Source organism: Tenebrio molitor, chromosome 6 (genome assembly GCF_963966145.1).
Source record: "Tenebrio molitor chromosome 6, icTenMoli1.1, whole genome shotgun sequence".
NCBI classification, from domain to species: Eukaryota; Metazoa; Arthropoda; class Insecta; order Coleoptera; family Tenebrionidae; genus Tenebrio; species Tenebrio molitor.
In genome coordinates, this window is record NC_091051.1 from 14,113,494 (window position 1) to 14,127,441 (window position 13,948).

General features: G+C 33.5%; 1 protein-coding gene across 1 annotated transcript; it reads left to right on the plus strand.

The window, feature by feature from the left end:
• Positions 1-3,490: 3,490 nt before the first annotated feature.
• Positions 3,491-10,636, plus strand: LOC138132546 (pinopsin-like). Its single transcript, XM_069050095.1, has 10 exons — positions 3,491-3,570; positions 4,334-4,437; positions 5,090-5,178; positions 5,332-5,535; positions 6,798-7,462; positions 7,534-7,693; positions 7,746-7,941; positions 9,553-9,685; positions 9,739-9,969; positions 10,029-10,636. The coding sequence occupies exons 5-10, from the start codon at positions 7,295-7,297 to the stop codon at positions 10,230-10,232; spliced, it is 1,092 nt and encodes a 363-aa protein (XP_068906196.1). The 5' UTR covers positions 3,491-3,570; positions 4,334-4,437; positions 5,090-5,178; positions 5,332-5,535; positions 6,798-7,294; the 3' UTR covers positions 10,233-10,636.
• Positions 10,637-13,948: the final 3,312 nt, after the last annotated feature.

The window sequence follows — 13,948 nt, forward strand, 5'->3', positions numbered from 1 at the left end:
CAGGCGATTTGTTTCTACATGTAATTTAAATTTATTGTTACTTCATAAATTTAAGCATTAAAATAGAATAGAATAAAATATATGTTACAAAAAAAAATTTTTTCTACAACCGCATTTTAAAATTTTTGAATTTTTAAATTTTTGTAAAATTTTCCCTGGATGCTAAAATATTTGTGAAAAAGTTTCCTTGGATGCTAAAATATAACTATTTTAGCATCCAAGGAAACTTTTTGACAAATATTTTTTTACTATAAAAAATGACATACTTTGCGACTTGATAACGATGTATAAATGTCACGTTTTTTTGACGGTTGTAGAAAAAATAATTAATAGTATATTATATACCAAGGTGGAGAAATTCATGATTATAGCCACAGCGCCAAGATTAGAACCCGAGGCGCGCCGAGGCTACAAGGGACTTCTCCACCGTGGTTTATATACTATTTTTTTCACTACTAGATACGTTAAAACCCTTTCTGATAATAATTATTAATCAAATTATTTTGTCGGATGCGACGGGTCCGAGTTGTCATTTCTTGACAGTTAGTATGAAAATCGTCTACGTTAACCAATGAAATAGACGACAATCTTTCGTTGCTAGGTGACGGTTGTTCCATTATTCACCACAGGTTAATAATGAAAAATTATTTACCTGTCACTGAGCCATTGTAGAAAAACGAAACTTCTCAATGTTCTATGACAACCGATAACGCTAGACTTTATTACTAGTAGTGAAAAAAACTCTTTATCATGACACCCTTATTAAATTGAAGCATGACTTTAATTACCATGGTGACGAATTCATCTCTTTCTGACAGGTTACAATTGTATAAATCTATATAAAGTCCATTCACGTTGGATTTTCCTAGTCAAGGTCAAATAATTCAATATTGTGGCGGTGTGATCTTTACTTCAAAAATGCTTTAGCTGTGTATGTCACCAATACGGGCTGATAAAGTAACCAAGTCATTCGTAGACTGTAGAGGTTATGTTATTCGCTGTCAGCAAAGAAACAGTCATTTTTCAAATATTGTTTTTAGAGGATAACAATAGGTACTAATACATCCATTTTGTTATCATTTGCACTAAAAATAGTGTCAGTTGTTAATCGGTATGATAGGATTAGGAACATACAATAGGTACCTAACTCCTACCTACTGGTGTTGTATTTTTCTGCTTGCGTTGTTGATTAAGTGAAACAACCCTTAATGACAACAGTGATGACTGATGAGGAACCAGAATAAGTTATAGAAAATGAACCCAATAGGAAATTGTGTGAAGTTTCTTTCATTGGAAGCGATGGAAGTAAGGAATGCATCTAAATGGTGGAACAAATTTGGCAATAAAATTTCAGTTATTCAGAGACACTTATAGGTTTTGATTGTGGTTGTGACGTTTCAAGAATGTATTGTTACAATTGCATACCACAAAAGAAAGGTGTATTTTGATTTTTAATGATTTTTTTCTAATTTAAGTTTTTTCGATGTACACATTACCTTTAAAATAACGTTGTATTGTTAAAACTGCTCAATAAAGGTCGTAAATAGATTATAATCATGTTAATACATACAATACATTAAATATTAAAGAATTCTGACTAATTAATTTTCGAACTGAAGCTATTTTTTCTTGAGTCTGTATTAGCTTGCGGGTTTCGTCACATTACGTCAGTTGTGGAAGGTTAACCCAATTTTAAAATTAACCTTTTTTTCTTTTCGCCATGGTAAAATCACCCAGGAATAGAATTTTATTAAAAAATCTGTGACTTTATTTCACACGTCAAACTAACATTCAAAATTAAAGACGTCAAATCGCTCTCGATCGCTCTATCACGAATAAAACACGATAATGTAAAAATTACTAGGAAAGGAGGCGCAGGCTTGCAACGTGACAACAATTTGGCAGAGAAAATCCAACGTGAATGGACTTTAGTTTTATGTCTACTCTAATCACGACTTCAGTTAACGGCAATTTTAATAAGGGTATCGTAATAAGGCCCTATGTCTCGTACTACACCCTGTATAAGTTTGCCTGAAAATAATTAGCAATCAGCAATTAATACGTGATTGAAAGATCATGGGAATTAATACAAAATGCAAAAATTGATTTGATTTGAAACCATTTAATGGTAGTGAAAGTTTCATTGCCAATACAGATTATAGAAATTTTGTATTATTAACAGAGCTAAGTACCTTCTTGTGATCATATCCATGGGCGTAGCAAAGGGGGGGGCCAGGTGGGCCCGGCCCACCCCAGAATCCTTCTGGCCCACCCCAGAATAAAAGTAAAACACATTAAAAACAATATACATCTGCAATATCTATCTATCGTCTGTCTGTGGTTTAAAATCTGGCCCACCCCAGCACAAAATCATTGCTACGCCCTTGATCATATCAGATCGTTTTGCGATTCCTTTACGAGAAATTCTTTTTTTGAATTTTGTTATATCTACTCTGTATTGCCAATGAAACTTTTGCATCTGTTCATTTATTGTTTCAAACATAAACGTATTAAATTTATGTATTTTATTAATTTACGTGCTCTTTCAAACGGTGATCTTGAGGGTCAAACTCAAGCTCTGTACTATGAATTGACCTAATCTAAATGATATGGGAAAGTTAGTTAATGACATTCAATAAGTAGGCAGAATTATCCTGGTGGTGAAGTGATAAAGACCTTCATGTTATTATTCATTGATCCAAGCTTTGACATGACCATACTTAATGCTGAGTTGTAAGACCGAATCTTCTCACAAAGAGTTGCGGGATTTCATATCGCTTTGTGTTAATAGCGAAAACATTATCTCGGAAATCTGTAGTGGAGATACATTAGCGTTTCCATTATGATCATTGATAACACTTCAAGAACCTTCTTCTTGATCGTTTTGAGGCAAAAGAGCGAGCTTGACTGTGTTGGCAAGATTTGTCAAGAGCTCTAAGTGTAAATATCACCAAATGTATAAGCCAAGCGAAGTGAAGAAGATAGAAGATGATTTACTCGAACCTTTCGTGACGTACAATAAAAAAGAAAAATACATTAAAGAAGAAAAGACATACATAATTGGAATGAGCATTAGTTGTTTACGGTATTTAAAGTGTCAATTATTAGACGTTGAATTGTTACTTCCGAATTAAAGGTTAACTCGTGCGGAAACAAATTATCGGTAGGTAACTTTTAAGTTGACAATTGGGGGGGAAGGGGGGGGTTACCTGGAACTCCGAAAAGGCACAACTTCAAGCCAAGACCTGTCCTATTCTTATTCTTTTAAAGATTACATACACTGGAAAAGAATTTCTTGTTGATCGTGAAGTTTAATTCAAGTATAACATAACAATTACTCCTAAAATTGATTTATCACAGGGAATTTTTCACTTCCTTCCTTTTCTCAGTTTCATGTTTTTTAATTGACTCACTAATACCAACATCTTTGTTAAGATATTTGGTGCGCAAAATCAAACTACACAAACCAAATAAGTTTCGACTCGCAAAACTGTCGACAATATTAGAAGCGAATTGTGCTCAAACCAACAGAGTAACCATTTATTTATCTTAGGTGCAGAAGGTGCTTAGGTAAGATTTTTTTTATTATCCTACCCTGATTGTCAGTTATTCAGATGAAAGTTAAAACAAAACTACGTATTTTTCTGTCGTCTAAACTGAATAATGCATATTATTAACAAACCGAATAAAAGTTTTTTCTCTTCAATTTCTTCGCTCATTTTTCGCATGACGTACCACGTCATTTTTTGATTATTGTGTTACCACTACATTAAGACAGAAGTTTTGTTTACGCTACAGAGTGAAACAATTAAAATGTAATAGTACCTATGACTTTTTAATAGGATAAAAAGATACTCGAGATTCTGATGAGCAGGTTTCCATATTTATTTCATTTTTCAATTATTTAATGTTGGTTAAAAATTTATATAATTTAATAATCTAGTGAAATAATTAATTATTAACGTAATGAAACGATAACATTGATTCACCAATTTCAACCCACAGCTCTTTCACTGACCATTTGAAATTAATTTCGATTCCAAGTCAAAAGTTTGTTCTTCTGTATGACTCAAAAACAGGATGTCGAAACGCTTTTTTGTCGGCAATTAAGTCATATAGAAAACCAGTTGCTACGACTATAAAAAGTATCTTAACTTATGAAATGGTTTTTTCCCCAGTCAATGACCGTATAAAAAATTTAAACAGTTCCGAATTTAAAGAATGGCAACAGTTTTTATCACTACAGATTACAAATAAACAGTTATTCTACTATCAGAAAAAAACCTCTGATTACTACTGGAAATAACGGAAAGTGCATGTTACTTGATGGTAGGAGAACTCAACGCTGGGTCAGACTAGAAACTCGCAAACAGTGAATTTGCTGCACCATTGAGAGCCGGTCAGAGAAGTTATTTCGTGTTCTTCAGCGTTAAAAAGGTATGTTTTAACATGAATTCGCTTTATTTTCTGTTTGGTTTAATTTAAATGTTTGTTATAAACACAACTGCATCCGATTTAATTAATTAAGCTCCGATTAGCGTACAGCTTGTCAAAGTTTAATTAAAATTGTCGTCTGGCTATTGTCGGATCACGAGAGGGGTAATAAAGCGTATCCAATTTATTTTCTGAAAATGACATTGAAAACTGAGCCACTCATTAAAGTTTAATTGTGTCCAACAATGGTATTTTTATTTTGATGCGGAATTCGTTGAGATTTATTGTATAGAAATGTGTCAGTGGAGATGCTTGTCATAAAAAATTTATGCAATGAGCTGGTAAGAGCAGTTACAAAAATAATTTACATAACTGACTTTCTAAATTGTATTTTTCGTAGAATTGAAGTTAATAAAGAATTATGGTTAGCTTTGCAGTGATTCACAAAAAACTTTATGTGAACGTTTCGAAATCGGCTGTGACGCGACAGAATTCAAGAAATAAAGAGCGAGCTGTAATTAAACAAGCTAAAAAATAAATTTATTCCAAGAACTTTCGTTTTATCTTCTGACTTGTAAATAAATGCATGTTGTGGATTAAAATGCATCAATCGGTCACTCATTCAAGGCCAGTAAATGAAAGTTATACTTTTCAGGCGCAATGGCAAACACCCTCCTGATTTTTTGTTGTCTTGCACTGGCATCTGCGATTGCCAAGCCTGCGACAAATGACCAATTAGACAAGGTAAGACTTTCGTGAGATTTCTATCGAAAAAGTGCAATCTTGCAATTTCGTAAAAGTTTCATGTTGACATGCATTCTTGAAAATCTTCTCGAGACAATAATTAACTACTGACTTTCACCATCCACAATTCCATCTGACGGGTGTGCTGTTTAGGTAACAGCCAACGATGTGGCCGCGAATGCTGTATCACCGGACAAGAAAACAGAAGCCGACAACACAGACAAGAAAGACGGAGCTGCAACAGTTCAGATAACTGGTATCACCACCGGAGCTGAGACCCCGGACCTGTCCGGCACACCTTTCCATCCGCAAAGAGCCGGATCGATGTTCGCCAGATTTATCGACGACATCTTTCAAGTAAGTCGCCGGAAGTGTGTTTCCGGAAGTGTATCGTTTTAACGGCTCGAACAGAAAATTGGATTAAGTTCGTCGAACGATCAAATGGCTCCGGTGAAACCGGAGCCGACTCAGCACTTATTTCAAGTTGAACCGGAAATAAGTTAAAATGTTGTTTCGATAAATGTATTGTTCACAACGGTAATTCTGCCGTTCTATTGATTATAAAAAAATAAATTTTCGATGATTCATCTAAGAGTTATGTAAAAGTATAGAAACAGAATAATAATAATTGTTAGGTGATTGTAGATTTATTGTTTCTTATGAAACGTGGTTGTAACACATTTCAGACTAGCGTTCAAATCAATTCTTCATGCAAATTGTCTCGTGGAAAAGTCGTGTAAGTGCATTCGTCATATATTTTGAAACACAAATATCTGTTTTCTGCATCTGGAACCATAATTGAACCAGTTGAAGCTTTAACCGTCAAATTGTTCAAAGTTTAAGTTTTAAGCTACCGAATTATCCAATTTTCTGCTCCACAATTGCATAACTCCAATTCTATGAGCATTGTGAGGAATAGATTCTTAAGATTTTGTTGCAACTTGGAAGTTTCGTTTTGTTTCGAGATTTGTCATGCGTTGAAATTTATTTCCGTAAGATTAATTCGTTCACTTTCCATTTTTGTATGTGGAGTAAAAATAAACGAGATTTTGGTTGCCGTTAAAAATAAAATGAAGTTATGAAACTGCTTCAAAATGTAAATTAGTTCGTTCGTCATAACTTTCAGTTTTGGTTTCTATGTTTCTTAATTTTTTTTAAATGAAATTATTTAGTAGAACGTTAATTGCCATCTTTAACCGGTATTTGATTTATTTTAGAATTCTACTTTAGGAAGAAAGACTGGTTTAGACTTTTTAACTACAAGAAAAAAACAATTTTTGTTTGGTTATCATTTCTTGTAAATTATGTAATTGCTCCAGAAATTTTCCATTTTTCCGCAGGCAAGGTTTGCAATCTTGCACATGTTTTGATAAACTTTTCTTTTTGGATATTTGAAGGAGAAATTGTCTTTACTACTTTGACATAATGATTTATAAACAGAAATGTTTTCTTTGTTACGAATGTAGAAGAAAAATAGTGAGGTTATGTTATTATAAATTTTATCAAACGTCAAATACTGAAATAGGAAAATTGATTCGAATCTATAATTATTTATTTTTCAATAAGAAATAGACAAATAGACAATTTAATACATATTTTTATATAAAATAATGTTTCAGATCCCCATTAACGTTCTACAGAACGTGGCGCGATTGATAACGAGCCCGTTCGTCCAAACTAAGAAAACCCCTGAAGCAAGTGCCACCTCTTGAAACAGCAACCTTCAGTGTAAATAGTTTAGCTTTAGTTAAATAAATTTAAATAGCTTTAAGTTAAAATTTGTTATTAAAATCCTGCCTTTGTTTTTGAAGTACTTTTTAATTAAACGATTTTAATTATTTCAAATTTCAGTGTTCATTAAAGTGTATTAGCGTGTCAGTCTTTTAAACAATTAATCTGCATCTGAAGAAGGCGTGACTTAATTGTTTTAAGACTGATCTGATCAGAAATCGGAAACTGCGTCGACGCACTTCATCTTACAAATTTGTTATCAGATTTCAGTTAGGTCGAGGGTGTCGGGAAAGACTGATGCTAATCCATCATCAGCCCCTCGGTTTCAGAGGTGTAGTGTTCACATTTTGTATGCAATAATTTCTCCATCTGTACCGAAATCCGCATGATTGGAATTAATTCAACCGAAGAAAATAATCTTACGCGGTCGGAAACTGAATTGTTAATTCCTGCAGAAGGATATATCACTGCGGCCGTCTTCTTGTTCTTTATCGGGTTTTTCGGATTTTTCCTGAACTTATCGATCTTATTATTTATGTGGAAAAAGAAACAGGTACAGATTGTACAATTACTAAACTATTTAAAAACTCTGTTGTCGTATTCTTCCAACTTTTATCATTTTAGTTGTGGACCCCTCTAAATATAATTCTCTTTAATCTAATATTTAGCGATTTCCTTGTGTCTGTCTTGGGAAACCCTTGGACATTTCTTTCTGCAGTTAACTACAACTGGATCTTTGGAAAGACCGGATGTGTTTTATACGGATTTATAATGTCACTTTTAGGTGAGTTCAACGAATATACCATTCAAATTAATCGCCATTTCATATTTTCTAGGTATTACTTCAATTACAACTTTAACTGTTCTCGCCTTTGAACGCTATTTAATAATCGCCCAACCCCTTTACAGCAATCATTTAAACTTTCGCAACGTCACTTATTTACTGGTCAGCATTTGGTTATATTCGTTAACCTTAACAACACCACCCTTGTTAGGTTGGGGAGAATATGTCAATGAGGCTGCGAATATCAGGTACGTTATCGGCGTTTTGCCCCAGATCAGATTTTTATTAAATTTTTTTTTGAGAACACGTAGCGATATCTTGTTTTTACAAATTTCCCTAGATGTGGATTATTAAATTTTGTTTGAAATTGTTGTATAAAGCGCACTGCAGAAATGTAAAACCGTTTCAAATAACTTCGAAAGCTCTATCCACGAAATCTTCCACGGATGAAGCTGTTCATCTTTTGTAAAATGAAACTCGAACAGTGACTTTATTTGCTTTGTGTATCGATATCGACTGGAGCGTGCTTCCTTTCAACTACCATTTCAGATTATTAGGGTCTCACATCGCTGTGATTACTTTCCTTTAGAATTAGAGTGCAGTGATTACGATATTACCTCGGCGTATTATATTTTTTGGGGAAATGAAATGAAAGCTTTACGTTTCATTGTTCTGGAATTTTTTAATTTCTTGAAAAAATTTGAATTGGAGATAGTATGTGGGAGGAAAAACTAACTCAGCATAAATGAATATAAAATTCTATACATACGCTGCGCTATAAAGAAGAGATGGTGGTATGAGGTTAAGCGGTAAATCATTAGACAGATGGAGTAACAATATTATGTAAACGCTTAAATACAAACTGTAGTCGAATTGTTATTTTCAGTGAACCAGATAAACATAATTCAGTGAAGTATTTATGTTTTAATTAATAAAAATCCGTTTTAAACTTCTTCTCAAAAGATTTTAAACTTAAACTTTGACTTATGCAACCAGTTATACAGCACCAAAAAATTGAATGTAAATAAAATACTGTCATTATTTAATTTTAATACTAATGTAATCAAAGACTGAAACTTTGAAGGCTTTATTGGTTTTGTTGTGTGATTTCTTTTTTTTTAATCTCTATAATTACATTGGTATATTTATACAACGCGCTAACATCATTTTTGTTGGTTAGAATTTTTTAATTATCACATATTTACCTACATACAACAAAAATGTCGAAAATGTGTTAATGTGAACCCATTTAGTTATTGAACCAAACAAATTCCTTTCTTTTTATTGCTTTTATGTCTTTTTAATCTTTTCACTGTTTTTAAAACTGTCATTTCCCCGTTTGACTGTTATCACTTATCAGTTATCACTTATCGTAACTTTGCGCTTTGTTATACAGTCGCTTACTTTAACGACTAAAATTTTCACCACGATTTATACCATTTGTAATAACAAATTTCTTGCTTACCTTAATAGGAAAGTAGAGACTGTAAATGTAAATTGCAAAGAATAATTTAACGCAGAGAGAAGAAAAGTAATCAACTACCATTTACCACAGGGGCCAAGTCGTAATTAATATTGGACATTTAACGACCAAGCTTTCACGACCGTTGGAAGTGATAGTTGTTAACGAATGACATTATTTCATAAGTTCCCTTCAGACACCACAAAGCGTACAATTCGAGGTATGAGGACTACAAACACTTAAAGACGTTTAATCCCACCACTTAATTCTTGATGGAAAATGTCAGCGTTGTTTGAAGCACTTCTGCAGATTAAACTCCACACTTACCAATTGCAACAATCACATCTCGATCCTCAAATGGGACATTGATTTACAAATTAATCACACTCTGTTTCAGTTGCTCGGTGAATTGGGAAGAAAAAAGCGTTAACTCCATGACATACATTTTATTCCTCTTCACTTTCGGTCTCTTCGTCCCTCTCACTATCATCATATTCAGTTATGTAAATATAATTCTGACTATGAAACGGGTAAGCGCTCAATTTTCATTACCTTCACCCTCCACTTGAGACATTTAATTCAGAACGCTTTTCGTATGGGTCAAGTTACTAAAGCTGAAAGCAAAGTAGCAAATATGATCTTCATAATGATAATAGCTTTTCTAACGGCTTGGGCCCCGTACGCGATTTTAGCCCTTATCATCCAGTTTGGAGACGCATCTGTTGTGACTCCAGGAATCGCAGTATTTCCGGCATTGTTAGCTAAAAGTAGCATTTGCTACAACCCCATCATCTACATAGGATTAAACGCACAGGTAATTTGCAAGACAAGTGTTCCGGTATTGTTGGATAGGTATATATTTTTTTATTGCAGTTTCAGCAGGCTTGGAAGCGAGCGTGCACAAAAAGCAGGATGACGAGTTCTCGTGATGTTTTAGCAACATCGAGAGTTGTCTCACACGAACCAGTCACTGAAACGGAGGAAAAAGTCAAAGAAATGAAGAGTAACAAATTAGAATTAGTTAGAGGTTTGCGCAAGGATTGTAGAGATGCAGACACTGATGTGACTATGTTTTAATCAAATAAAGCTCTATTTTGCAAACTGAATTTGTCTTGTTATCGAGGTAGGATAAGTTACTCGCGAGTTTTATTTTGAAATTGACAAACAATTGATCAAATTACGGCGTGTTTGTCAACGAATAATTTCCACCAAGCTCTAATGATCGTTATTGTGTAATTACACAATTTATTTAACACCGTTTATTTAACGGTCGTTTTCATTTTAAACGCCGTCTCCTGAGATTCAATAAATGAATTTAATTTTACGTTTTGGTGGTTGCTTAAATTTTTAATTTAAATTTCCTTTATGATACGACTCACGCATAAATAACCCGGAGGCAGAGCAGTTAAAAAAGATTTGTTATCCTCTCACCGTTTCCATATTTTTATGAAACGATTTCAGCAAAGCAAAACCTAGAGGTTAATAATCGTAGAATGTTTTACACAAAATTCTTCAAGCTATTAATTTTATACAGTTGGCGTTGAAAACACAAATGAGGCGTGCGGCACATTCAACTACGTCACCAACGCCTATTGTGATGGGACAATCATTTATAATGACCCTGTATATATTGTAAAATCATTCTTGTCATAGAGTCACGTGGCTTAAAGGCATGCAGTTATTTTTTGCTTTTTAACAGAAAGGTGAGTCAGGCGCACTTCACTGGAAAGAATGTCCACATTGCTCAAATTGGACATGCATAAGTGACTATTGCTTAAGTTAATTAAATGATGTATTACAATAATAGTAATTAAAAATCCATGTATATGGATTAACAAAGAACAATAATTCTTGCAATGAAAAAGCAATAAAATAATAATATAACTGGATGTACATTACAAAAAAAGGAAACATTATCATGGTTAAAACTGAATGTTTATAATTTTTTTAATAACCTAATAGGCATAAAGTAGGTACTTGTTGAAGTATACAATTGAAGTTTATCACTTAGTTTTATTATGTTCGGACCTACTACACACCCGATGACGCGGCATTCAGGCCAGATTAATTTATCTTTACGGATATTAGTTATTATACAATGTAAAAACAGTTATTATAACATTATTATTATCATTATTTAGTCCGGCAGTTAATCGGCATTCAGGCTGAACTTCGTCATTACGGGTATTGCTACAAAGTAATAACGAGCAAATGAATAACTATATTAAGCAATGAGAACCCACCAATCTAAATCCAATTTAGCTACTGGCCATCCACCATCCATCTTTCTGCTGCTTAAATAATCTATATTGTTACTGTCAAACTGTCCAGGAGACTTAAGAACAATAAGACAGGTTTGAGAGATGTTCGTTATCTCAAGTGTGTCTTATGATGTTGGGGTACTTACTCTGCGACTTCTGAAAACAAGGTGGAGGATTGTCAAATCTGCTTCTTGTTTAGTTTTTGCATGAGAAAGGTCAACGGCGCTGGAATATGAATTTGACGAGTGCGCAGCACGAGTCGAATTCGGAAGCGCCGTTGACATTTTAACCTTTATTGTCATTATGATTGACGTTTGAAAATTAAAATTTGAAATTTATTACTGTCACCCATAAGAACACAGACACAATTTGATTGACACATGTGAAGTGAGGTTATCCGTTCCTAAAGGTTGCTTTGCAGCATACGTGAATGGAATGACAGTTGTGGACGAACTTTTTGTCCGCCATTGTACAGGATTATTCTAAATGATTGTAGTCGAAGTAGGCCATGCCCATGTTATTACGTTTTTGCCGCTTTCATGTGAACTGTCAGTTGTGTCGCTGTCACTGTCATTTTTTAGGTGAAAAGTGCGCTGATGAGGATTTTATTTATTTTTGTTAAATTAACGATCGAGTCCAGAAATATTGAGTTGTTCTACAATCAATTTTAAAAATATTGAGTTGTTTTGCACCCAATTTAACACATCATTTTGATGATTTTTTTATGTGGAGCGGCAACCATAAATTTGACATTCAGTTTTCACGCCTACTTTGACTACAATCATTTAGAATAACCCTGTATATAACTCTAGTAATATATTATTCAACGAGTTCGTGTGTACATTGGGCTCTTTATGGCATGAGTGGGCCAGTTTACACACTTTTAAAGGCTCCAAATCACTTGTGACATTTATCAAAATCCGTTCACACAGGAGAAAATTCTCAAATTTCGGCAGCGTCGAACAAAAAATCTTATTAAACTGAAAAAAAATGGTACAGGGTGATCAACAATGACTGTCTGTTGGCAATGAAACAATTGAAAAATATTAGTGTTTTTCTGTTTCGTAATTGGCACTGACCGGATGTTTTAACTTGACACGACATTAAAAAAAAATTAGGTTATGTCGGGCATGTTTATGCTACGGGGTGATCAAGAAGGACTGTTTAAGTTGGTAACACTGGATCGTATTTTAAATCGTATAACAGGAGTAACTTCCGGTTGTTGGTGGCTTGTCGTTGTTAATGCTGTACCTATATCAGATATTTGTCAAATAAACCAACAAAACATATCCAGTTGCAGTGTTATAAATAACCGAATTAAAACATTTTCTTAATTGTACTGCCAACTTAAACAGTCCTTCTTGATCACCTGGTATTACCAAAATGACCCTTTGATGGTAAACGTCAAATTCACCTGTCAACTCTGTCAAAGCTGACAACCGGAAATGCGTTTAGTGTTAGTGGTACCAAAATCATTCAAATTTTCAATGTTACCAACAGATTCAGTCATTCTTGATCACGTTGTATTAGGTAATTGTTGCCAACATAGATAACATTCCTCAAAGTGACATTAACCAAAAAAGTATTCCGACAATTATTTATAATTCTTGATAAATTTTCATATTCTAGTGCTTTTAAACTAGATTTTTTAAATTCTCTTCTATGCTCATTCCGTTGATCATTTCAAGAGAAGCTGAAAAATATTCTGTTGCCAATAAGTGATATTCACAATCCGAAACGCATTTAACCTGTCTCAGACAAGTTAATTTGAACTATGAAGTAACGAAACTTTGTTTAAATAATTTAAATTAATTTTATTATTTAGGTCACATGTAATTGAAAGTAGCCTTTGTATTTTTACAATATGCAATAAATATAACTGTGAGAAGTGAAGAAAGGAATGAATTTTGTATTCACTTTAGAATCTCTCATAGTATAGATAATAGAAAAATGTGTTCATAATTTTTGATTACTTGTTTTGGAACAGAATTTAATTTTAAAATACTCGATTGGATTGAATTATTTTCTGTCAATTTTTTAAATGACTGAAAGAATCAAATTGACTTAACACAACGATGCTTCATGCATAATGTAAAAGCGATGAAAACATAATTTTTTTTTAAATACAACTGAAATAAATTATCTTGTCATTAGATTTGCACCAACTAATAATAATTAAGAGTGCACAAAGAAGGGGTAATTATTTTTAATGGTTTTAATTTGTGACGATAAATGGTAATTATTTATGTCGAAAAAAATAACTCACAAGCGAATAAATGATTAACAGAGACTTTTTTTAGATTGTGGCTTTGTGAAGCGCGAACTAGCGAAAGGATTTAGTCGAGTGATTGCAGAAGTGCATTAACAGCACCTGTCAAATTGTTTCCAGAAACACCGCCACCCAATAGGAAGCGACGCAATAATTGTAAACAATATTAGGAAGTCGTAACTTTTCGAATCGAAATATTGTTCGCAAATGCCAGCTATATCCACGATATTGGACGATATTTTCTCTCAACTTTCTCCCGTACC